Source organism: Talpa occidentalis, unplaced genomic scaffold (genome assembly GCF_014898055.3).
Source record: "Talpa occidentalis isolate TD23 unplaced genomic scaffold, MPIMG_talOcc4v2.1 talOcc4.16, whole genome shotgun sequence".
Lineage (NCBI taxonomy): Eukaryota > Metazoa > Chordata > Mammalia > Eulipotyphla > Talpidae > Talpa > Talpa occidentalis.
Genome location: NW_023601653.1, coordinates 57,255,380 through 57,281,035, shown reverse-complemented (window position 1 = coordinate 57,281,035; position 25,656 = coordinate 57,255,380). Strand labels below are relative to the sequence as shown.

At 36.5% G+C, this 25,656-nt stretch overlaps 1 protein-coding gene across 1 annotated transcript in view; it reads left to right on the top strand.

The window, feature by feature from the left end:
- PIK3C2G (phosphatidylinositol-4-phosphate 3-kinase catalytic subunit type 2 gamma) overlaps nt 1-25,656 on the top strand; it is a 312,676-nt gene that overhangs the window by 277,794 nt on the left and 9,226 nt on the right. The window contains exon 31 of the mRNA XM_054696764.1: nt 19,132-19,257. Within this exon, the coding sequence (XP_054552739.1) occupies nt 19,132-19,257 (126 nt within the window). The remainder of the gene's footprint in view (nt 1-19,131; nt 19,258-25,656) is intronic.

Genomic DNA, 25,656 nt, shown 5'->3' with positions numbered 1-25,656 from the left:
ATGAATTTTCATCTTGGTCATAGTCCCCATACAATTCCCATCCCCCTTATTTTTACCCTAATCCCTCCCTTCCCCCCACTGTAGTGTGTCTCTGGTTTATAGTTGCTTGTTGATTTTGATTTTTACTTTATTATAATTAGTCTTTTTCCTGGTCCCTTATTTAGGTTTTCTAAATTCCTGCTATGAGTGAGACCATCCGGTATTTTTCTTTTTCTTTCTGGCTTATTTCACTGAGCATGATCCCTTCCAGCTCCATCCATGTTGCTGCAAACTGCATGAGTTTATCTTTTTTGATTGCTGAGTAATATTTCATTGTGTACATGTACCACATCTTTTTGATGCAGTCATCTATTTTTGGGCATTTGGGTTGTTTCCATAACTTAGCTATTGTAATAGTGCTGCTATAAACATAGGGGTGCAGGTAACCTTTTGAATTAATGTTTCTGTGTCCTTTGGGTAAATATCCAGGAGTAGAATTGCTGGATCACATGGAAGCTCAATCTTTAGCAGGCTGAGGAATCTCCACACAGCTTTCCATAGTGGTTGGACCAGTTTGCACTCCCACCAGAAGTGTAGGAGAGTTCCTTTTTTACCACATCCTCGCCAACATTTATTGTTGCTTTTTTTGATATGTTCCATTCTTACTGGTGTAAGGTGGTATCTCAATGTGGTTTTAATTTGCACTTCCCTGAGAAAGAAGATCAAAGCTGCAGGCATCATGCTACCTGTTTTCAAATTCTACTATATAGCTATCATCAAAATAATATGGTGTTGACATAAAAATAGACACATAAAAACAGACAACCCAGAAATAATAATATATGTCTATAATATATAAAATATATATTATGTGCATAATATATGTGTGTATATATATATTTTTAAGATTTATTTATTTATACAAGCACTGGGTACAGTCAGAAGCATGAGTGGGTGAGAGAATTCACCAGAGCCAGAGTGGGGAACAGAACAGACAGACTGATGAAATACACTGCTGAGGGGAACAGCGGGTATGGCAGGAGAGGTCTGTGCGCCATGTGGGACCCTCGCCGGTGGCCGGGGATCCAACCGGCGCTGCAGAGGCTGCGGGCAGCTTCACAGCCCAGCGCTCAACCGCTGAGCCACCAGGGGAGACCCTATATAATTATTGACTGTAGTCAATTAAATTATGACAAAGGAACCAAGAATATACAATGAGGAGAGGGCAATCTCTTCAATAAATGGGGCTGATAAAGCTAAACAACCACCTGCAATGAATGAAACTGAACCATTATCTGGTACCATACATAAAAACAGATTAAAGATTTGAATATAAGTCCTAACTCCTAGAAGAAGTATCATCGATAAATTCCTTGAACTCCATTTCAGGGATGATTTTTTAGATTTAAGACAAAAGCAAAAGCATCAAAAGTAAAAATAAACCAGTGGGACTACATCAAACTAAAGAGTTCCTTTCTACATAGCAATAGAAACCATTAACAAAATGAAAAAGCAATCTAACAGATGGAAGAAAATATTTGCAAATCATGTATCTGATACAAAGAACTGATAAAACTCAATAGCAAAACATAAATAAACACACAAACAATAAACCAATCCAATTTAGAAAATGGGCAGAAAATCTGAAAAGACATTTTCCCCAATGAAGAAGTACTGGTTACATAAAATGGTACTCAGCATTTTGCTACTTATCCAGAAAATACAAATGAATAGCATGATGAGATATTAACTCACAACCATCAGAATGGCTAATATCAAAAAAGACCTCCTTGCCAACACTTATTTCTTGTCTTTTTGATAATAGCCATTGTAACAGTTGTGACATGATATCTTTTTTAACCCATTAGATACAGTTCATCATTCCAGCCCCTCATGACTCAGTGCCAATTATCTGATACAGCATAGTGCTATACCAGGCAGGTTATTGACATGTGTGCATTATACATCTATGTCTTGCTTTAAATCATGATAAAACTATTTATCAGGACAAGATCAAGGCAAACATTTGAGGTTAAAAAAAGTACAAGAAAACTCCTCTATTTCACCTCTAAATTACTAACTTTTGCTTTTGCACTCTATCTTCTTCCCACACAACCAAGTATAACAACATCACAAATCTAATCTTCAAGTATTTCATCTGCTCTCACAATTTCTCAATAATTACTCACAAAACATAGTCTGTCTCTCTAATTTGTTACAATTTTCTCAGCACTTGGGGAGAAAAGCCAAGGATTAGGAGATTTGAAATCATTTAGAGCAGCTCAGTGCAATTGTTAAAAAAAAATAATTATCAGTTAACTCATAGACATCTCTTCACCACTTGCTACTGAGTAAATTGTGAAAGAATAAATGAGGTTTAAAGCCTTACTTCTTACATGTTATTAAGGCTGAGAAATGAAAATACTTGCCAAACCTCAACCGAGACATTTCAGTGACAGTTTGGAGCTCTGATTAGAATTCTGAATTTTTAGAAGTAATTCAGTTTGTATGTATTGAATCAAAAAAGAAATTCTATCTGCTAGTCTGTGAGTTCTGTCTCATTATTAACTATGTCAATTGAAGATTAACATTTAATATATATATGTATATGCATATCACAAGATGATCACATTAATGAGTTTGTTTTTCTTTGAAGATGAACTATTTTGATCATTTTTATGTGTTCCTCACTGAGCATACAAAATGTTAGGCCCATGGAGGTTTGACTTTTGAATTAACCTTTTAAAATAATTTTTGGAAATCACCTATTAATGACAAGATACTATTTAAACTGGTATAAAATGAAGCAGAAAACCATCCTAACTTAATTCAGCCCACTCTACACAAACCAACATACAGAAAAATTGGAAAACATTCAATTTCTTTGACTAAAGCACACAACAAATCATGTACCACAGTACTTTCTTTTACTTCTGTACTTTCATTGCACATTGTCATTTTATAAAAATATTCTCTTCATGATGGCTAGTCTGAATTTCAAAATTGCAATGTGGCAGGTACAAGGTGAGGAAAATGCTTTTTTATTGTGTTGTTTTGTTTCTGGCATAAATCTCGGGTTTTGATAATCGTATCATATTTTAATCATCCTTAGTTGATTTCAAGCAAAGCCTATATTATCCTATGATTGGAAACATTTAAGTAAAAAAAAAAAAAACCTGATGGAAAATTCTCATAAATTATTCATCAAAAGATAATAACCTATTAAATACAATTAAGTTTTGAATTAATCTACAGAAGTTTTCAAAGTGGCTCATATTTTTAAACTGTTTGTTCATCACATTCTTGACAAAACTTGATCTTAATTTGAATCTGACAGTTTCCTTTGCATTTTTATAGAGACAAAATAAGGTAGTAGTTACAGAAAACCTCTTCAGTCAAAGACAATACTGACTTTAGGATTATTTGAAGAGCGTACTTTATATTTAGTAAATACTTATTATGTGGTAGCTATTATTACTGCTACTGTGTTTGAAAATAAACATCTTTCTCGTTCATTTATATTTAAATACTTAGGGGTTGCTGGCATACGCTATGATCTGAGATGCATTTATCTACTTTATAAATAGTTTATATTATGCTTTGTTTTTATATCAACATGTTACTTGCCTTTTCCCCTTAATTTTGATAGACTAACATGTTTCTAAGATACTTCATTTGTTGACCATAATAACAAAAGAGTAGTGTTTTAAACCATTTTCAGGGCAAATGGCACATTTTCCATTGTAGACTACATGTCAGGTCACAAAATAGCAGTCAATAAGTTCATGAAGAATGGGGGGGCGGGAAAAGGAGGAATTGGGGTGAAAATAAGAGGGTTGCAATTGTAAGGGGAATATAAAAATATTTTTTTAAAAAAATCAAAAAAAAGAATGAAATTATATGAAATATCTTCTCTTATCACAATGGTACCAAACTAGAAATCAACCACAAAAATAAAGCAGGAAAAACCTCTAGTATATGGAGATTGACCAACACACTACTGAATCATCATTGGATTGACCATGAAATCAAAGAAAAAATTAAAAAATATTTGGAGACAAGTGAAAATGATGACAACCTGTCATAACTCATGAGGAACAGCAAAATCAGTACTAAGAAGAAAATATATAGCAAAACAGGGCCATAGCAAGAAACAAGAAAGAGTTCAAATAAATAACTTTACTTCTCATTTTAAGGACCTAGGGGGAAAAAGACAAAAGGCAGTAGAAGAGAGGAAATGATAAAAATCAGAATAGAAATTAATAAAATAATAATTTAAAAAGACAGTCCAAAAGATCAATGAAGCCAAAATCTGTTTCTTTGAAAATATTGACAAAATACAAAAGCTTCTAGCTAGACTCACTAAAAAGAAAAGAAAACTGTAATCAATAGAATCAGATATATAAAAGGAAAAATTACAACAGACATCTCAGAAATACAGAAATTATTTAAACATATATGTATCAGTAAATTTGATAATCTAGAAGAAATGGATAATTTCTTAGAGGCATAAAACTTCCTGAGACGGAATCAGAAAGAAATAGAAAACCTGAAGAAACCAATTACAAAAAAGGATATTGAAACAGTAATCAAAAGTCTCTCAAAAAATGAAAGTCCAGAGCCAGATGGATTACTAATGAGTTATACCAGACCTTCAGAGATGAATGAAAACATATCCTTCTGAAACACTTCCATAAAAACAGAGAAAGAGGGAATGCTTCCAAACACATTTTATGAGGCCAGTCAAAAGCAGGCAAGAGCATTACAACAAAAGAAAACTACAGACCAATAGTCCTGATAAACATAGATACAAAAATCCTCAGCAAAATCTGAGCAAGCCAAATTCAACAAGGCATGAAAAGGATCATACATATGACCAAGCAGGATTTATTCCAGGGACACAAAGATGGTTCAACAACTGAAAATCAATGTGTGTCACCACATCAACAAAAGGAATGATAATAATCATATAGTCGTATAATAGATAAGGAGAAGGCCCTTGATAAAAGATCAAATTATGAAAAAAACACTCTCAAAAAAGGGAGAAGAAGGAGCATATCTAAATACAATAAAAGTTATATATGACAAACACACAGCTAAATCATACTTAAAGGTGAAAAACTGAAAATTTCTTATCTAAGATCTGGTACACGAGGATCTCCACTCTCACCATGACTATTCAACATAGTGTTGGAAGTCCTAGTTAGAGTAATCCAAAATATAAAGATGTAAAAGAAATCCAAATCTTGAAAGAAGTAGTGATCATTATTACAGGTGGCATGAAAATGTATATGGAAAACCTTAAAGACGCCATTAAAAAACAAATAGAAATAATAAATCAGTGCAGTAAAGTACATTACAAAACCAGTTTACAAAACTAGTTGGTTTCCTATATGCAAACAAGCTGGAAGAGAGAGAAATAAGGAGAACAATCCACTTACATCAAAATATCCACTTACAGGGCCTCCCCTGGTGGCGCAGGCCAGTTGAATGCCACACTATGAAGCTGCCCACAGTCTCTGCAGTGCCAGTTCTATCCCGGCCAGCCAGCGAGGGTCTCACATGGTGCGGCAGACCTCTCCTGTCTTGCCAGCTGCTCCCCTCAGCAGTGTATTTCGTCAGTCTGCCTGTTCTGTTCCCCACTCTGTCCCTGGTGAATCCTCTTACCCTCCCACGCACTGGCCTTTACCCCGGTTCTTGTATAAAATAAATAAATCTTTAAAAAAATCCACTTACAACAATCCACTTACAACAATCCACTTACATCAAAAATCCACTTACAACAATCCACTTGCATCAAAAAAGATAAAAATACACAGAACTAAACTTAGCAAAGGAGGTGAAGGACCTGTACTACGAGAGGTATAACACATTGTTAAAAGAAATAGAAGACACAAAGAAATGCTAAGATATTTTCTGCTCATGGATTGGAAGAATTAATATTGTTAGAATGGTCATCCTACCCAAAGCAATATGCAGATTAATGCAATTTCTATCAAGATTTCAATGGCATTCTTCAAAGAAATAGGACACATACAGTGCTAGAGGCAATATTACCTCAATAATTTTTTTTAAATTCCATTGTATTAAAAAGACCCTCAACAAGTGCCAGAAAGGATGCAAAGAGAGAGGAACTATATTACATCGTTGTGGGAAAGTAAACTAATGTGTCCATTATGGAAAGCAATCTGGATTTATCTTAAAAAACTAAAGATGGAAATATCACATAACCCAACATCCCACTCTTGGGCAGGGAAGCCAAAAACATAAAACCATCAACACACACACACAAAATCTATATTAGTGTTTATTGCAACCTTATTTATAATAGCTAGGATTTGAAAACATCCTACATATTTACTAATACATTAGGACCAAGGAAAATAAGTAGATATAATAGATAGCGAGCTAGCTAGCTAGCTAGATAGATAGATAGATAGATTGACAGACAGAAGATTACAAGAACCAACTTAGGTAAGTAGGAGGTCTCTAGTTCAAAGTTTAGTTTATATCAGTAATTTAATTAATTGTTCTTTGAACAAATTCTTGCTTATTTTGTTATGGTCCTTGGTATATGAATCCTGTCCTAGGAATGGAGGATATATGTTAGGAATAACACAGTATGAAACAATGCATGACCAGAAAATGGTATACTCATAATTTTTTCCAAAATTCTTATTTCTTATGTAGAAACTTCTTGCCCAGCTCTGCTATTTCAGCATTACCTTGGGTTTATAATAAAAGAAGATCCAATAATTACATCAGACATTTCACCTAGAATATATGAACTAATTATGTAGAGTATGAACTTTTAAAGGTAATAAAGTTTTTACATTAAAAAAATAAAATCACTTGCAATGCTATATGCAATCTAGGACAAGCAATGGAAGCAAAACATTGGTATATTTAATTATTCACACACCCAAAACACCACCACTTAGAAATCAACATTGTGAATAAAGATTTACTAATAATATACACATACATTTTAATTTTTATAACCTAAATATGAATGAAGATAAGAATACCATATATTTTACTTCAGTTGAGAGAGAAATCTTTCTACCAGTGAATGCAAAGAATATCCTAAGATCCTGATTTTCAGTCTTTTCAAACAAAAATACCTTTTTTACAAACCTAAAAATAAAATTGTTTCCTGAGTTATCATTAACATCTTTTGAATATCTGTAAGTTCAATAACTATAAAATAAATTTTAATACCATTACAAATGCAGTAATTCTTTCAAAATATTATAATTGTGCCAACAAAAGTACCTATAAGTACTTGAAAAAATAGGAGCACTTATGTTTTATGTATAAGACTTATTTCTGGTGTAGGGGATAGTTGGTGCTCATGTAAATCCCTCTCCTTCTCTCCATCCAAAGACCCATAAAACACTTCTCCAGTTAAATTGTATGTTTTTTCATATAGTCCACAAAAAGAGGTCATGGGAAGGAAAACATACATGAGGTTAAGAAAGGGCATGGGAATATAGCACAAAATATTATTTTAATTCACATTCTATTATCTACTAGGCCACCAGGAAATAGTGAGGTCATCATTAGCTCCTAGAAGTCGATTTAAATAAGGCACTGTGGGTATTATCAAGGGGGTCTTCCAGGTTTCAGAAAAGGAGGACAGCAATAAGGGATCAAGTCTCGAAGTGAAAGTAAGGATGAAGACTAGGGATTCATTCTAACACTAGTAAGAATAATTATATTACCAGTTCAATCTAGCTCCAGTAGGGGACAGAACAGGGTAAAAAACCAAAGGTAGTAAGCATCTAAGTGGAGGATCAAGATATTGGACATAACAAGAAGATGTTAACACAAACACTCCTCATCATTGACAAAACCCAGCAATGAGCAGGCTAGGTCAGCTCTAACAGAAAGAGGCCTTCAACAGCCCTGTGTTTAGGATAAGCATCTAGGACACACATGGAAATGGAACCTGAAGATACATCTACTAGACTCTGTAGTAGACTTTCGACTCCTTGACATTAACAGAAGAAATATTGAGATTAGGGCCTCCCTGGTGGATTAGGGATTAAGTCTCAGTGCTATCACCTCTGTGACCTGAGTTCAATCCCAGTCAAGGAGCTAACCTACATATGGTGCTGCAGATCTCTCCTGTCTCACCCACTGTTCTTCTTAGCAATGTATTTCAGTAAATCTGCCTGTTCTTCCCCCCATTTTGCCTCTGGTGAATCCTCTTAGCCCCCTGCACCTCTTGTCTACTCCCCAGTTCTCTAAATAAATAAAAATGTTGCAATTAGACCACAGAAACTACTTTAATGAAATCTTAGGATGCAGTAGCATTATAGATAAAGATTCAAAAACTAGCTAAGGAATACTTTCAAAGACTAGACACCATGGATCTATCGCTCATTCATTCAGTCATTTGATAACTGTTCAATGTTTGTTATATACCAAACATCTTTTTTTTTTTTTTTATTTTTTTTTTTTTAAATATTAAATTTTATTTTTATATTCCCCCCTACAATTGCAAACCCCCCATTCTGACCCAATCCTTCCCCTCCCGCCCCCCACCCCCAAAAAGTGTCTCTGGTTCATAGTTTTTTTGTTGATTTTGATTTTCACTTTCTTATATTCATTTTCCTGGTCCCTTATTTAAGTTTTCTAGATTCCTGCTATGAGTGAGACCATCCGGTATTTTTCTTTTTCTTTTTGGCTTATTTCGCTGAGCATGATCCCTTCCAGTGCCATCCATGTTGCTGCAAATTGCATGTGTTTATCTTTTTTGAATGCTGAGTAATATTCCATGGTATATATGTACCACATCTTCTTGATCCAGTCATCTATTTTTGGGCATTTGGGTTGTTTCCAAAGCTTAGCTATTGTAAACAGTGCTGCTATAAACATAGGAGTGCAGGTGCTCTTTGGAATTGATGTTTCTGTGTCCTTTGGGTAAATACCTAGGAGTGGAATTGCTGGATCTTATGGAAGCTCTATGTTTAGTAGGTCCAGAAATCTCCACACAGCTCTCCATAGTGGTTGGACCAGTTTGCACTCCCACCAACAGTGCACAAGAGTTCCTTTTTCTCCACATCCTCGCCAACATTTGTTGTTGCTAGTTTTTTTAATATGTGCCATTCTCACTGGTGTGAGATGGTATCTCATGGTAGTTTTGATTTGCATTTCCCTGATGACAAGTGATGTTGAACATTTTTTCATATGTCTGTTGGCCATTTGCATTTCCTCTTCAGAGAAGTTTCTTTTTAGCTCTTCTGCCCATTTTTTGACTGGATTATTTTCTTTGTTGTTGCTGAGTCTCATCAGCTCTTTGCAGATTTTTGTGATCAGTCCTTTATCATTAGTGTTGGGTGCAAAAATGTTCTCCCAGTTGGTGGGGTTTCTCTTTGTTTTTGTTATTGTCTCTTTTGCTGTGCAGAAGCTCTTTAATTTGATGTAGTCCCAGCTGTTTATCTTTCTCTTCACTATCACTGCTTTGGGTGATGTGTCTGTAAAGATGTCTTTGATGTGCAAATCCCGTAGTGTTTCGCCTATATTTCCTTCTATGTATTTTATGGTTTCAGGTCTTATGTCTAGTTCTTTAATCCATTTTGAGTTGATTTTTGTGTATGGTGTGAGGTAGTGGTCAAGCTTCATTCTTTTGCATGTAGCGACCCAGTTTTCCCAGCACCACTTATTGAACAAACTTTCTTTGCTCCAATGCATAGTCTTCGCTCCTTTGTCAAAGATTAGTTGACCATAAATCTGTGGGTTTATTTCTGGATTTTCTATTCGATTCCATTGGTCTGTATGTCTGTTCTTGTTCCAATACCATGCAGTTTTGATGATTATGGCTTTGTAGTATAGTTTGAAGTCTGGGAGTGTGATGCCTCCATTTCCTTCTTTTTTTTTCAGTAGAGCTTTGGCTATTCGGGGTTTTTGGTGATTCCATATGAATTTCATCAATAATTGTTCTATTTCTTTGAAGAATGCCATTGAGATTTTGATTGGAATAGCATTGAATCTGTATATTGCTTTTGGTAGGATGGCCATTTTAATAATGTTTATTCTTCCAATCCATGAGCAGGGGATGTCTTTCCATTTCTTTGTGTCTTCTTCTATTTCTTTTAACAGTGTTTTATAGTTTTCTTTGTATAGGTCCTTTACCTCTTTTGTTAGATTTATTCCCAAATATTTGATTTTTTTTGTTTCGATAATAAAAGGGGTGGTTTTTTTGATTTCTTCTTCTTCAGATTTATTGTTTGTGTATAGGAAGGCTACTGACTTTTGCGTGTTGATTTTGTATCCTGCCACTTTACTGAATTGATTGATGAGTTGAATTAGTTTTTCTGTGGAGATTTTGGGGTTCTCTATGTATATTATCATATCATCTGCAAATAGTGATAGTTTGACTTCTTCTTTTCCTATTTGGATTCCTTGGATGTCTTTCTCTTGTCTTATTGCTCTGGCTAGGACTTCCAGTATTATATTGAAAAGCAGTGGTGAGAGTGGACATCCTTGTCTTGTTCCAGATCTTAATGGAATTGCTTTCAGCTTTTCACCATTGAGAATGATACTGGCTGTTGGCTTGTCATAGATGGCCTTTATGATGTTGAGGTATGTTCCTTGTATCCCAAGAATTTCAAGGGCTTTTATCATGAATGGGTGTTGCACTTTGTCGAAAGCTTTCTCAGCATCTATTGATATTATCATATGGTTTTTATATTTCTTTTTGTTGATGTGTTGGATAACGTTGATTGATTTTCGGATGTTAAACCATCCTTGTGCCCCTGGAATGAATCCAACTTGGTCGTGGTGAATTATCTTATGGATACATTGTTGGATTCTGATAGCTAAAATTTTATTGAGGATTTTTGCATCAGTGTTCATTAGGGAGATTGGCCTATAGTTTTCCTTTTTTGTGTTGTCCTTATTCGGTTTTGGTATTAGTGTAATATTGGCTTCATAGAACGTGTTTGGTATTGTCCCTTCCTTCTCAATTTTTTGGAAGAGTTTGTGAAGGATAGGCACTAATTCGTCTCTGAATGTTTGGTAGAATTCATTTGTAAATCCATCAGGTCCTGGGCTTTTGTTTTTGGGGAGGTTTTTAATTACCATTTCAATTTCGCTAATTGTAATTGGTCTGTTTAGGTGTTCTATTTCTTCTTTATCTAGCGTTGGGTGATTGTAGAGTTGTAGGAATTTGTCCATCTCCTCTAGATTGTTGAACTTGTTTCCATATAACTGTTCATAGTAGTTACTGATTATTCTTTTGATTTCTGCTGTGTCCGTTGTGATTTCTCCTCTTTCATTTATGATTCTGTGTATTTGTGCTTTCTCCCTTTTTTCCTTTGTGAGCCTGGCTAGGGGTTTGTCTATTTTATTTATTTTTTCAAAGAACCAGCTCTTGGTTTCATTGATCTTTTGGATTGTTTTTTTAGTTTCAATTTCATTTATTTCTGCTTTGGTTTTTATTATTTCTTTTCTTCTACTGGTTCTGGGTTTTTTTGTTGTTCTTTTTCTAGATCTTTGAGCTTCGAGATTAGGTTGTTTCTTTGAGTTCTTTCTTGTTTTTTGATGTGAGCTTCTATTGCTATATATTTTCCTCTTATTACTGCTTTTGCTGCATCCCATACATTTAGGATATTGGTGTCCTCCTTGTCATTCAATTCAAAGAATTTTTTAATTTCTTCTTTGATCTCCTCATTAGTCCAGTGGTCTTCCAGTAGTGTGGCTTTTAATCTCCATGAGGTAGGATAGTTCCTTGCCTTCTTTTTATGATTTATTTCTAGTTTGATGCCTTCGTGGTCAGAAAAGATGGTTGGTATGATTTCAATCTTGGTGTATCTGTTGATGTTTGTCTTGTGCCCCAGTATGTGATCGATCCTGGAGAATGATCCGTGTGCGCTTGAGAAAAATGTGTACTCCGTTTTTTTTGGGTTTAGTGTTCTATAGATGTCTGTTAAGCCCAAATGCTCTAGGTCCTTATTTAGAGCTTTAGTTTCTTTACTTATTTTTTGTCTTGTTGATCTATCCATTGTTGATAGTGGTGTGTTGAAGTCTCCCACTACATATGTGTTTTCTCTGATGTCTGTTTTCAGAGAGGACAACAGTTGTATGATATATTTTGGTGCTCTTTCGTTTGGTGAGTATATGTTAATGAGTGTTATTTCTTCTTGAAGTATTGTCCCCTTAATCATAATGTAGTGACCATTGGAGTCTCTTTTTATTTTTTGAGTTTGAAGTCTGTTTTATCTGATATAAGTATAGCTGTTCCTGCTTTCTTTTTTGGCCCATTTGCTTGTAGGATTGTTTTCCATCCTTTGACTTTGAGCCTATTTTTATCTTTTGTAGCTAAATGTGTTTCCTGGAGACAGCAAAAGGTTGGGTTTTGTTTCTTAATCCAGGCTGCAACTCTGTGTCTTTTTATTGAAGAGTTTAGTCCATTTACATTTAGAGTTAATATTGATATGTTAGCATCTGTATTTGCCATTATGTTTGTCTTTCCTTTGATTTTATTTATTTATTCATTTAATAACTTTTTTTTTTTTTTTTTGGTCTTCTTTCGTTGTTATTCGTCCCTCTGAGGTTCTGGCTTTAGGATTCCTTGTAGTATTTTTTGGAGTGGGGGTTTAGTCGCAATGAAATTCCGGAGTTTCTCTTTGTCTGGGAAGGTCCATATTCTTTCTTCATGGAGGAAAGAGAGCTTTGCGGGATAGAGTATTCTTGGTTGGCATCTGTTTTCTTGGAGTCTGTTGACTATGTCCCTCCACTCTCTCCTTGCCCGTAGTGTTTCTTCAGAGAAGTCTGATGTCAGCCTGATTGGTTTTCCTTTGAATGTTATCTGTTTCTTCCCTCTTGTCAGCTTCATTATTTTTTCCTTGTCCTGGATTCTTGGGAGCTTTACTATTATGTGTCTTGCTGTGTTTTTCCTTTCGTCGTGGAAGTTTGGTGTTCTTCTTGCTTCTTGTATATCAATTTTCAGCTCCTTCTTCTCATTTGGGAAGTTCTCTTCAATTATATCCATGAATATTTTCTCTGTTCCTACATCTCTCTCCTCTCCTTCTGGAATTCCTATAACTCTTATATTTCCTTTCCTCATGGAGTCAGATAGTTCCCGAAGCCTTTCTTCATTCTTTTTCCTTCGTACTTCTCTTTCCTTTTCTGTTTTGGTTCTTTTTATTTCTGTGTCTTCAAGATTACTTATTCGTTCTTCCATTTCATCTATTCTGCTTTCATTGCTTTTCCCAGAGTTCTTTAGTTCCTCCATTAATTCTTTGATCTCCTGCATTTCTCTTACTTCCCTCTTTAGGGACTCAATTTCCTTCTTCTGATCTATCACTTTTTTAATCATGGCAATTTTAAATTCTCTTTCTGGAAGGCTCAGAAGTTCTTCCAAGTTGCTGTCGTTGCAATCTGGGGAGTGGTTTTCTTTTTGTGGTGTGCTTCTTTCCTGAGGAGTTTTTAGGTTGCGTGTGGTTCTTCTACTCCCTACTGTCTGTTTTCTAATTTGTCGTATGCGTTGGGACACTGTGTTGCTCGGACTGACTGACATCTTGGGTGAACTTCTCCGCTCCCCTCTGGCTCTTCCAGGAGCCATCTCTGTCTTCTGGGGAGCTTTCTGCTGGTTTTAGGCAGTTTTTACTGAAGAAATGTCCCTGTTCTCAAATGGCGAAGCGGGATGCAGTCCCTGCGCCTCCGGTTTCAGGCACACTCTTCTGCGCACCCGGTCTGCCCCGGACGTGGGTGCCTGCTCCCTCTGTGGGCTCAGACTGCTGGTCGGAAGGGGCCTGGCGTGGAATAACTTCCCGGCTGGCCACTGGGTCCTCCAGAAACCTTCTGCCCTTTTCAAGCAGACTTAAGAAATGTCCTGTTTTATAGGGTGTTAGTGACTTTTTTTTTTCCTGGTCGCTAGGTGGCGCCAGAGATCTCTCCTATTGTCCTTGGGGGACTGTTTTTCGCCTCCCCCCACCCCGTGGGACAGAGAACAGAGCGGGAATGGTAGGGTACACCTCAACAGCTTTGGGGTGCTGTGTCTGCCTTGTGCCCCACCGTCGTGGAGAAACCACGCCCCGAATTTTCGTGCCCCGGGTCTCAGTTCAAAGCCCTCAGGTCCAGGACGCGGGCTGTAGCCCAGTTCAGTGGCGCGGGAATGGCGCCTTTTGCACCTGGCTCCCGTGCCTGGGCGCCTGGTTCCTGCTTACTCAGGGAGGGACCTTCACCTCAGTGAGGACCTCCGTGCGTCTCCCCGCAAGCCTAGGTCGTCTCCCCGCAAGCCTAGGTCGCAGGCGCGGGGACCTGGGCAGCCGCGATCCCGGTCTGCACTTGCTTTTCAAGCGTGCCAGGCGCGCCGCGTTTCCCGCGCAGGCTTACCGGCAGCCCGGGCTGTGTGCGCGTCTCCCGGGGTCTTTGTTCTTCTCTAATGGCTCCCAGAGCCGTTCGCTCACCGCCGCGGCGGATCCTGCAGGGTTCGCCTCAGCTCCCGTTCACGGGGTGTGGTGGCTGCAATAGTTCCTTTCCGCTCACAGTCCCGCTTGCTGCGTTGTTTGTTCTTGTTGGCCGTTTTGGTTTGTTGTTTCCTCCTCTCTGCCGGTCGGAGAGTGCCGCCTCTGTGGGCGGGGGAGGGGAGCAGGGTTCTGCGCTTCCCTCCCTTCTAGTCCTCTTTTATGGCCACTTTCTTCTTCGGGCAGTTCGCTGGCGTCACCCGTTTATCTTCCGTGTCCCAGTTCTCACTGGGACCTGCCGCTTTTCCTCCCTATTAACTTTTTTTAATGGGAGATCTTACTCGCAGCGTCTCCTCGCCGCCATGTTGCTCCGCCCCCCTTATACCAAACATCTTGAGAGACAAGATTTCTATGGAAGGAAGCTCTAACTATGAAAGGAAAGCAAAGAATCAGGTAAAAGGAAGCCCAATTTCAAATGAGGATTCAATTTTTTTCATTGTTGCCTCCCTGCTTTCTAGGTCTCTGCTCACTATAGAAAGACCCCCTGTATAAAGAAGCATGACCCCACTATGTTGCTATCAATTCCTACCCCCTACTTTGTGTTTTTTTTTCCTTCATAGTACTATGCACACAGATTATTTGTAAATACTGAGGCAAGGGGAGTCAGTATTTCCCTTCCCATCAGTGGTATGTCAGCATCATGAGGATGGGATTTTTTTCCTCTTTCTAAGGAATTTTACTTTCTAATTGGATTTTCAGAAACATATTGAAAGATTAGAAAGAAGGAACTGAGGATGGGGTTAGGGTAGTACAATAGTGAGTAATCAATGCAGCAAAGTCCAAAGGAAACATGGCGGGGGGGTGGGGGGAGGTGTGAGATAAGACACAGATTCCCCTCTGAAAGAATCTCTAATCTCATAAGGAAGATCACACAAACACACATCAAGATATTTAAAAAATATATTTTAACAGCAAACTTAGAATATACAGAATTCAATCAGTATGAACAACAAAAATAAAGATTAGACAGCTTTCATATTATCTTCTGAGAACAGTAAAAATATTAGCCAGAATTCTAGAAGAAAGTAGTAGTGCTGCTTGACTTCAGCCTACTATGAGTGAGAAAGTACTCCAGAGACACAAATGTCTAGTTGTTTAAATTGAGAGTCAGAGGCCTCCCTGGTGGCGCAAGGGGTTAAGCACCGCACTATGAAGCAATCTGTAGCCTCTACAGCATGAGTTGGATCCCTGGCAGCCAGGGAGCAACCCACATGGCACAGCAGACCTCTCCTGACTTGCCCGCTGCTCCCCTCAGCAGTGTATTTCAGTCAATCCACCTGTTCTGCTCCCCATTCTGTCTCTGGGGAATCCTCTCACCCCCCACACCTCTGGCCTGTACCCCAGCTTTTGTATGCATAAATAAATCTTTAAAAAAAAAATTGAGAGTCAGGTGGAGAACTCTGATTCCCCAAACCTTATGATTATGGAATTCAATGTTAAGTCTTTGTGAAGGCCTAAAATGCAGCCCGAGTAAAAATCCTGGGGTATGACGCTGAGACTAGTAGGAGTTATCTAATCATTTCAAAGTAAAATTAAATACACATGAACATAGGGGCAAAGGGTGAAATGAGAAGTATTGATAAGGAGACAGCCAGAGACTTCCTTTAAAAATTAGCTGAGATCATTAAAGAGCAGGATGTGCTCATATATGGTGCCAGTAAAAAGAAGGAAAAAAAAAATAATGTAGATAAGACGGCTGCTTTGGGGAAAAAATGACTTAAAGACTTGAGAATTCAATGTCTGCATTTAAACCTGCTAAGGACAGACTAAGCCTGCTGCTCAAGTCTAATGCACCCTTGCCTTAAACTGAAACCCATACTTTTCCATTATTTTAGATTCCAGGATACTGAAGGACCTTGTCAAGGATACTAACTTGGAAACAGCCCAAACCTTAGTTGTGAAATGCTGGGTAAAGGCTGGTGTAAAAATTTTCCCCTTCTGCAATTGAGATTTTAATTTTTAGGGTAGTAGGAAATCCTTGAATGTTTTCAGAGGAAAGTGACATAAAGCAGTTTTGCAGGAAGCTCAAATACATCAATGATCAACATAATAAATAAGAGGTGGGGAAATGGGCATATCAAAAAAAATTAACATCCAGTTATAACAAGTCAAGCAATAAAGATCCATCATGGCAGAAGAACTGGGGCAAAGGGAGATTATTGATCTTGGTATATAGTTATATTTGAAAATCAAGGACAAGAAAGGCACCATGGGAATGAAATAGTAACATTTAAGGGTATTATAATGAATCAGAAAATTTCATTTTGGGGTGATGATGGATAGAAGATGGATTTTGGTTAGAGGTTAAATAAAAGGGGTAAGAAGATACGCATATGGGAATGTTCCCAGGTCATTAGGCTGAATCCTAAGGAAGAACATGAGTCATCTACATCAGTGATTCTCAATTGCGGTCAATTTAGCCCCTTGGTGACATTTACTGGTATCTGGAAACACTTTTGGATGTCACAACTGGGAGGATAGTGTGACTGAATTCTAGTATTTAGAGGTCAGGGATGCTTTAAAACATCCTCAAGCTATAGAACAACCCCCTACAGCAAAGAATTTCAACAATTATCAGGCTCCAAATGTCAATAGCACTACGCTTGAGAAACTGTGCTCAGTATGTCATAGTACAATGGGGACATCTTGTCCAAGCAGTAACTTTGTTTTCATGTTTAATTTATAAGGTAAAAAAAAATAGTCTCAAACATGTATTGAGTCTTGCTCTATTTCAGGCACTGTTCTCACATTACATGGTTTATCTTTCAAATGCTGTATTACATTTAGCTTCATTTAACAGATTAGGAAACTGACCCACTGAAAAGATAAGCTGCATGATAAAAGCCACAAAGTTTGCAAATTTGGGGGCACAGATTGCAATCAGAAAGCCCATTTCTAAAACAGTATGCTAACTACTAACTGTGATGCTAAGCCTTGAAGCGTATAGTGATTATTGGTATGGTGCACTTAAGCCCCATGGCAGATAAGTGAGAGACTATTACACAGAACAAAAACACTTCGCTCTCATCATTCTTCTCAAAAAAAAAACCAAATAAAAAAAAATCAATGCACTCTCTCAAATATTAGTAACATGTTCTTTCTGTGTCACTGAATATTCCGTTATGTCATGGACACATTTCAGAGTCCCTCCTACTGAGGGAGGATTTCAAATGGAGGAGGGATACCTGGTGAATTAAGAGCAGCTTCTTTTCTAGTTTTAGGATTTTGACATGTAAGTATTTTGACACATATTTTATCTAATTTGTGAGTATTAATAGTCAAATTTTCTTAATGATTTGTCACCATCTAAATTGAAACTGGAAAAAAGTCGACTCTATAATAACATGTATTTTCTTACTTTTCAGTCTGCTTTTTTGAATGCCAATGAAAGCTATAAAATTACAGCTAATGAGGTTAAGGGTGGATGTTCACATGGAAATGTCACTGTGATTCAGAGCATTGAAATATGTTTGTTGAAAGTTGCTGATTTAATAGAACATAAGCAAGAAAATAAGCATTTAATTCCTCCAGTTTGACTTGTGAGTCACCCTCTTTAAATATAAGTTATACAAACATTTCTCATTTTATCCAAGTAGATATTAAGTTTTAGTTCCATTTACTGTCCATTTGGGTGAGATCACAAAGATAAAATCATTTCAGAGTCACAGTGTGGGGGTAGAGGGATGAGAAGATTCACCAGAGAATGGGGACAGAACAGGCAGATTCACTGAAATACACTGCTGAGGGGAGCAGCGGGCAAGTTAGGAGAGGTCTGCCTTGTTATGTGGGTTGCTCCCCAGCCAGCCAGGGATCGAATTCACACTGCAAAGGCCGCAAAAAACCTCACAGGGCTGTGCTCAACCCCCTAAGCCACCAGATTTTTGAAACAGTGGACTCATTCTTCAAATGATACATTAATAAACATACCTACAATACGCAAAGATGGAATAGAAGAAGAAAAGTTCTGAAGCCAGAATGAGACTTGGGGGTGAAGGAGTTTGGTGGTTGTGGTTTGGAAAACTGGGGAGGGGGAATCCAGATGCCACCCATTTGGCATCATTACTTAAGCACCGTTTGGAGCTCCATAGAATATAATGGCAAAAGGATTGTGCAATGTATTTTAGGGTGATTTAAATAATAAAATTACTATAACCATCTTTAAATTGTGTTAAGTATAGCAGAGTTGTTCTTATAAGAGATACTTTAATTATATTCTGCCTTAAAATGTGATATTACACCACATACATATACAGATCACTAAGTATTACATCTTATATCATGTGTTAAACTTGAATATTTTTATTCTCAGGTGAGGTACAGTATCCTGAGGCACTAAATTCCTGTCTGCCTGTGGCTTGTATTTTATCTCTTGACCACTTGTCAAAAATGTAAATTTAGATTTTACTTTAAAACAATTAAAAATATATATAATGGGCTTTTAAATATAGTTCTCTAACACAACACTTAATTTAAGATAGACAATTTTGCACTTTAATGTAACTTGAAATTATTTTTGAGCAATGATTTATTTCTTTTGATTGCTCTCTTATTTTCTGATAAACAAAGTAATGGCAATAAATCTTGATCTTGTCTTTGGTCTAGATATTTAGTAGCTATGTATTTGTTTTCTTTGATAGAGACACACATTAATATTTAAAACCATTTCCCTTTGCAGCATCTCCCAGATGGCTCTGTGCCTAGTGCACATGTCGAATTTTATCTTTTACCATATCCCAGTGAAGTTCGTAGGAGGAAAACAAAATCTGTTCCAAAATGTACTGACCCCACTTACAATGAAATTGTAAGTATGATTCATCTTTTGTCCAGTCGTTTTGTATTTTTCTTACCATTTCTCAACTTAACAACCAAATATGGAAAATTTGCAGTAATTGGCAGCATTATTCCATAAAAGGGAAGACATTTCCTGAAATAACCACTGTATGCTGGTCACTTTTCTAGCTGCTATGGGAACTGGAAAATACAGATATTGCTTTCAAAGCACTTATGAACCAATTTTCAAATAGTGTCTGTCTTCCAGACCAAGACTATATGGGGTCTGTTTCATATACTAATATTATTTCTGACTTCATCATATTTTCCCCCACCTTTCTGTCTTTTACCTAGTTTTCCTTGTCTAATAAATATCTCATAGTATAGCCAGTGTGTGACAATAAATTTTCATAAAAACTCCTTTGAAAAGCAAAAAAAAGAACAAAATACAAATTAAATTTATGTCATCTCTAGCTCTCAGATTCATTTGTATTATACAATTTGAAGATCCAATTCCCTACTTCTTCCTAAGGCAAAGCCCTACATTGACTATTGTAATTCCATCTTTTCCTACCTACCTTTCTCCTCTGTACCTTGCTCAGCTTATAGTTTTCTGTCCTTAAAGCTATATTTACCTGGATTCTATACTCAGAAATCTTAAAACAAAAATAAATCTCCCCAACTTAGCCTCCTAAAGCATCCAGATTTTCTTTCCCCCTCTGTTACTTTCAAAATTTTGCAAAACTACACATTCCTTGCTCTACTCTCATTTCATAACTTCCTCTTCACCCTTTATCCTCCACCATGTGGATTCTGACATTTATTTATGCTGTGTATTTCAAGAAAGGCATTGCTAGACTCCTTGACTATAGTCAATAGGCTAAATCCAATGAGCCCTCAGGTGCTCCTTGTGCAGTTACCTGGTAGCACTGACTCTGACTGCAGGCACCTTTTTGTCTAGGCATTTACTTTTTTTTTTTTTTTTTGCTTCTGGAGTTTTCTCTTTTAAGGATAATTCAAGAAAGGTTTAATAGTGAGACTTTTTACAAACACATGGACAAGACATTAGGAAACCACAAAGACTGTGTGCAAATATGATGGGAGGAGGGCTGGCTCCTGTTTATGGCAGAGATGATAGCTCTTCTCTCTGGAATACCAGACTCAAGACCCTGTGGTTAGTGTGCTTTGCTTCATGAGAGTCATAGCAGTCCTAAGGGGTGCTAGAGGGGTAGTGCAGTCTTACATACTTTGTTCTTTCTACTGGGGACCCATCCTATGGGGAACAAGTATCGAGTTCTACTTTTTCTGAATTTTCTAACCACGGCTTCATTTTCTTTCACTGTGATTCTTCCTCTTAAGATATTGTTGTTTCTGGACCTTCCTAGTGGCCTAGGGGCTGAGTCTCAGCACTATCACCATTATGGCCTGAATTGGATCCCCAGCCAGGGAGCTAATCCACATAGCATAGCAGACCTCTTCTGTCTCGACCATTGCTCCCCTCAGCAGTGTATTTCAATAGATCTGCCGGTTCTGCTCCCCACTTTCTCTGGTGAATCCTCTCACCCCCACACATCTGGCCTATACCCCATTTTCTGTAGAAATGAGACAGATTTAATTCCAAAACACAAGACTGGAGCAGATAGGAAGCGGTTAAAATAGCTAAAATCACACCTCAAGCAAAGAAGTAGCAATAATATGTATTATTCTAATATGTATTATTAGCAAAAAAGTTCTTCAAAGCAATAAATAAATCTTAAAAAAAAAAGATATTGCTGTTTGCTGCAGTTCCATAATCTACTCTCATTGACTCTTGATAGACTCTCCCAAAAGAATTTTAAATAACCACAAATTTTCATTTATCATGCATATGTAGGTTGCCTCTGAATCTATGCTTTAAGTCCTGACTTCTCTCCTAAGCTGCTGACCTGCACTTTTGTCTGATTACTGAAAAGCTCCATTGGAATATCTCCTAGACACTTTTAAATCATCTTTCCTCCATTCATTGCCATCTCAACAGTTGTCTTCTAATAACACCTCTACCTTCCTCCCTCACCCAACTAATTGCCACATTTGTCACTTCTACTGCTGCGGCTTCCTATATCTTAAATCAATCATCTCTTTTCTATCCTATTGCTACTTCTTTGCTTGAGGTGTGATTTTAGCTATTTTAACAGCTTCCTATCTACTCCAGTCTTGTGTTTTGGAATTAAATCTGTCTCATTTCTACAGAAAATGTCTTTCAAAATTTTTCATATTCATATTTTTCATATCTCCTGTCAAATTTTTTTCAAGCATTCTTCTCTATCTACTGGATAATATTCAAAATCCTAAAAGTGGCATTCATAGCCCTTAAATTTGACTCAATCATTTTTCTAAGTTAACTCTTGGAGGGATAGCATTTTCAATAATTTTTTAAAAACAAGAGTTTGCTAGGCATGGACTGTGGTTTTGAAACAATTTTACATGTGTTCCCAGCATAAACAGATGATTTATTCACAAGTATAGTCTTTAAGGAGAATGTACTTCAGTGATTTCTAATCAGTGGACCTTGAATGTATGAGTGCCTAGAATTACTGCAAGTTATCAGAAAATTTATAGAGACAAAAAGCATTATAAAATAATCTCCATGCATGTGCATTCACTACTATTTTTCTAATAATACATATTAGAAATATATTAATACAATAATAGCTAAAAATACATATTAGAAATAATAATACATATTTCTAATACTATATATAGCTAAAATAAATAAAATGCAAATTTATTTAAACTCTTCTCTATTACAGCTGGCAATAAGGAAAATCATATGTCTCCTTACATTACAAATATTGAAGAATAGCATGGAGCTAGAAAAGTTTCTTTATACTGAAGTAGAAAGCTGGTATTCAAAAAGCATGGAAACTATGATATATTATTAGGAGGTATATATCTCTAGCTGTTGATGATAAATAATACAAAGTCAAATATAGTTCCTTGTTATATTAGATCTCTTTTCTTTATATATATTTATATATATATATATGCACATACATTTTACATACACACAATTACTTACAGAACTACCCCAATATTTAATTTCATGAATCTTTTTTAGAAGTAACTAAACTTTTAAAGAAAAAAGATAAGATAATGGTTGGAAAGATGGTTAAATTTAGAAAGCCATGAATAGAAAAATGACTATAAGATATATTTTTTTACCCATTATGCTTTGTCCTTCAATCAATGCAACAAAAAATATTTATAAGAAATGAAAAACAGGGGCCTCTCCGGTGGTACATCAGTTGAGCGCTGGGCTGCAAAGCTGCACACAGCCTCTGCAGCACTGGTTCGATCCCCAGCCAGTCGGTGAGGGTCCCACATGGTGTGCAGACTTCTGCCACGCCCACTGCTCCCCTCAGCAGTGTATTTTGTTGGTCTGTCTGTTCTGCTCCCTGCTCTGGCTCTGGTGAATTCTCTCACCCTCCCGTGCTTCTGACTGTACCCAGTGCTTGTATAAATAAATAAATCTTTAAAAAAAAAAAAATGCAAAAATAGTACACCATTTTAAACTTTGATTTTACTTTCTCTTGCCCCCATCTCCATGCAGAATTCCTCAATTCTTTCTGTGCAGCCTCAGCAACACCTTATAGTGATTTCTGGGGAGAAAGAAAGTTATCACATGACATCTGCCTTGTTTTAATTCCCCCTGCTTTGTTTCCCAAGTACTACTGCATCAACTACTCAGCACAGCTGGGATGTCTCAAACTGCCAAAGCATGCAATGTAATGAGAAAGGGAGAAAATGACCTTCTTCCCCTTTATATATAAATCTCTTAGAAGAATGCAAAGGGACTATACCACTGGATCACTAATGTCTTGCAAAGCTTTTCATGAAAATAGTTCTTTCCATTTTATTCATAGTCCTCTTTCTCCCTAATTCCCAGGCCTAAAAGAGCATGGATCAAGGCCACTACTAAGTGTCCCATTAGTATCCACCCTTCAGGTAACAAAAGCTTTCATACAGGACCAAGTTTATCAACTTGACACTTTACTAAGTTCCAACAAAAGTTCGCCAGCAGTCTCCCTGATAATCCTTTCATATACAAATAACAGTTGAAGCTATAGCTGGGGTCAAGGTGAGGTAGATAGGGTGTAAATGCTCACACCCTATAGCTTTTTAGAAGCAGAACTGGGATCTGACTCCAAAGCCATTTCTCTTTCCCAGTCTATCACCTTTGGCATCTGGTTAAAAAAAAAGTGGTGGTTTTTTTTTTTGTGTTTGTTTTAAATGATTCATTATAAATACAGATTCTATCTTGGAATTATCTTGTTATTGTCACCATATTTTTAAATTGTATTCCTTTCTTTAGATATTACCCTACTATAAAGTATAAAGGGAACAATAACTATTGCACATATACCTAGTGCTAAACTAGATAATCAAGAAGGGGATCTTCAAAAGAAAATAGGAATATTTTGTGTTTTATATGATATATATATGTATTAAAATATCTTACAGAATATGCATGATTATCTATTACAGAGCTAGGAATATGATACATTCAGTAAACAACAGCAATTGTTATCTGTATCACCCTCTCATTACATATTTGTAACGATGAAAATTCTATTTGTAAATGAAGACACTGAGACTGTGAGGTCAAATATTTAAAACAAGGTCACATAACTAGATTTCAAGTCCAGAATTGCCTGACGCCAAAACCCCTGTTGACCCCACTAAACTATGTTGTGTCATCCCTCCCTTTATCCACCCAGAGTTCTGTTCTCACTTGTTTTGAACTCTCCTTTTCATTGTCATGCCTCCTCTCTTCTCTTCCCACCAGCTCTAGATATTCTTCATATGATTGTTCTCCTATTACAGTCATTAAAATGCCCTCTATTTTAAACTGTGTGATCAAATAACACACAGCAATTACTTGCATGTAAGTTAATACATATTAATTACCTCAAGCAGCATTTTTCGTCTTGATGCAATAATGGCAAACTACAAATTCAATATTTGACAGAAGTTAATGAAGCCTTGGCACGTACCTATAACATACAGTTATCGGTAAAAAAGTATTATAAAGTGAGATTTTTAAAACTGCATTTTTGGCTCTGTTTATGTGAAGGCAGAATAGATATTAAATCATTGTGACAAAGTTTCAAAGAACATAATCATCTTTGTTATTCTTTAGCTTTGCCCACTAATTTTTCATTGCAAAGTAAGAAGAGCCCTTCTCTAATTTTTATCAGTGTTACAGATGCAATAAAGCAGATTCTTATCATTAATGATATGCAATGATTATATGTTCATAAAACCAGCTTTTCTTTAGAATAACTTAATGTCTAATTACATTTTACATAATGAAGCACAGTAAAAGATATCATATAAACTCTGTCGTTCAAATGTTTGTATTTTAGCCAGGACAGCAATGTTTATATTTTAGCCAGGACAGCAATTAATTCCTAAATTCATTTCTTGAAAATTCCAGCTTGCTAAATATCTGGGAGTCTTGAGATACTAGAAATGTTTTTTCCACTCAACTAACACAAAATACGAAAATAAACCTGTTGATTTTTGTGTATTTTATGGATTTTTTTTTTAGCTATTGCCATAATTTACTAGTTTTTATTATGTGCCAAACTTTATAGTAAGGCTTATATTCATTATCTCATTTTCTTTCCCACAATGCTAAAAGGGAAGTAGTATTATCACCATTATTGCAAATGAGAAAGCATAGTTGACAACAGATTCATGTAAATATAAATTATTTATATGTTTCTTTTAAATTTACATCTTTGTAGCTTACTTGTAAGATTCACAAGATTTTTAACCAGACTTTCCAAAGGCCTAATGCTCATTTTTTTCCCATTTTTCTACTTTACCTACACTGACACTTTGAGAGCCCCTTCGTCTAATTTTTCTGTATAATATAGGGGATAAGTTCATCTGCCAAAAGTGTTGGGGGAGAAAAATGAAGGATAATTTAGACAGTTCAAAATAGCCATGGTAGAGAAAAGGAAAGGGAGCTTATTTTCAAGTCCTAGAAGGATAAGAATCCAGGAGGAGAGAGAGCTTCAGAGGGTCCACACTGTACATCTCACTCCAGTTAAAGAAGATACATCAATGGTTGGATTTTGAAATTTTTAAGGCGCACCATAAAACTCTCAGTTACTTCAGGAGAACGTAACAAAGGAAATGAAATAATTTGAATAAGGGAATTGAGAAGATATTCTCCTGCTTGGAAGATTCTAGAATAGAAGGATAACCAGGTGATGTCTCACGAAGCAGAGTAGACTGGATTAATGTGTTATATTGCACCTCATGTCCTTTAGCTAAATTATTTACTTGATAAGTGAATCAATGATCAGAACAACTAATAGATTGACCTTAAAAGAAATTTTTTTTAATTTTTTCCACTAAATTTTATTTGCCATTTGTTTAC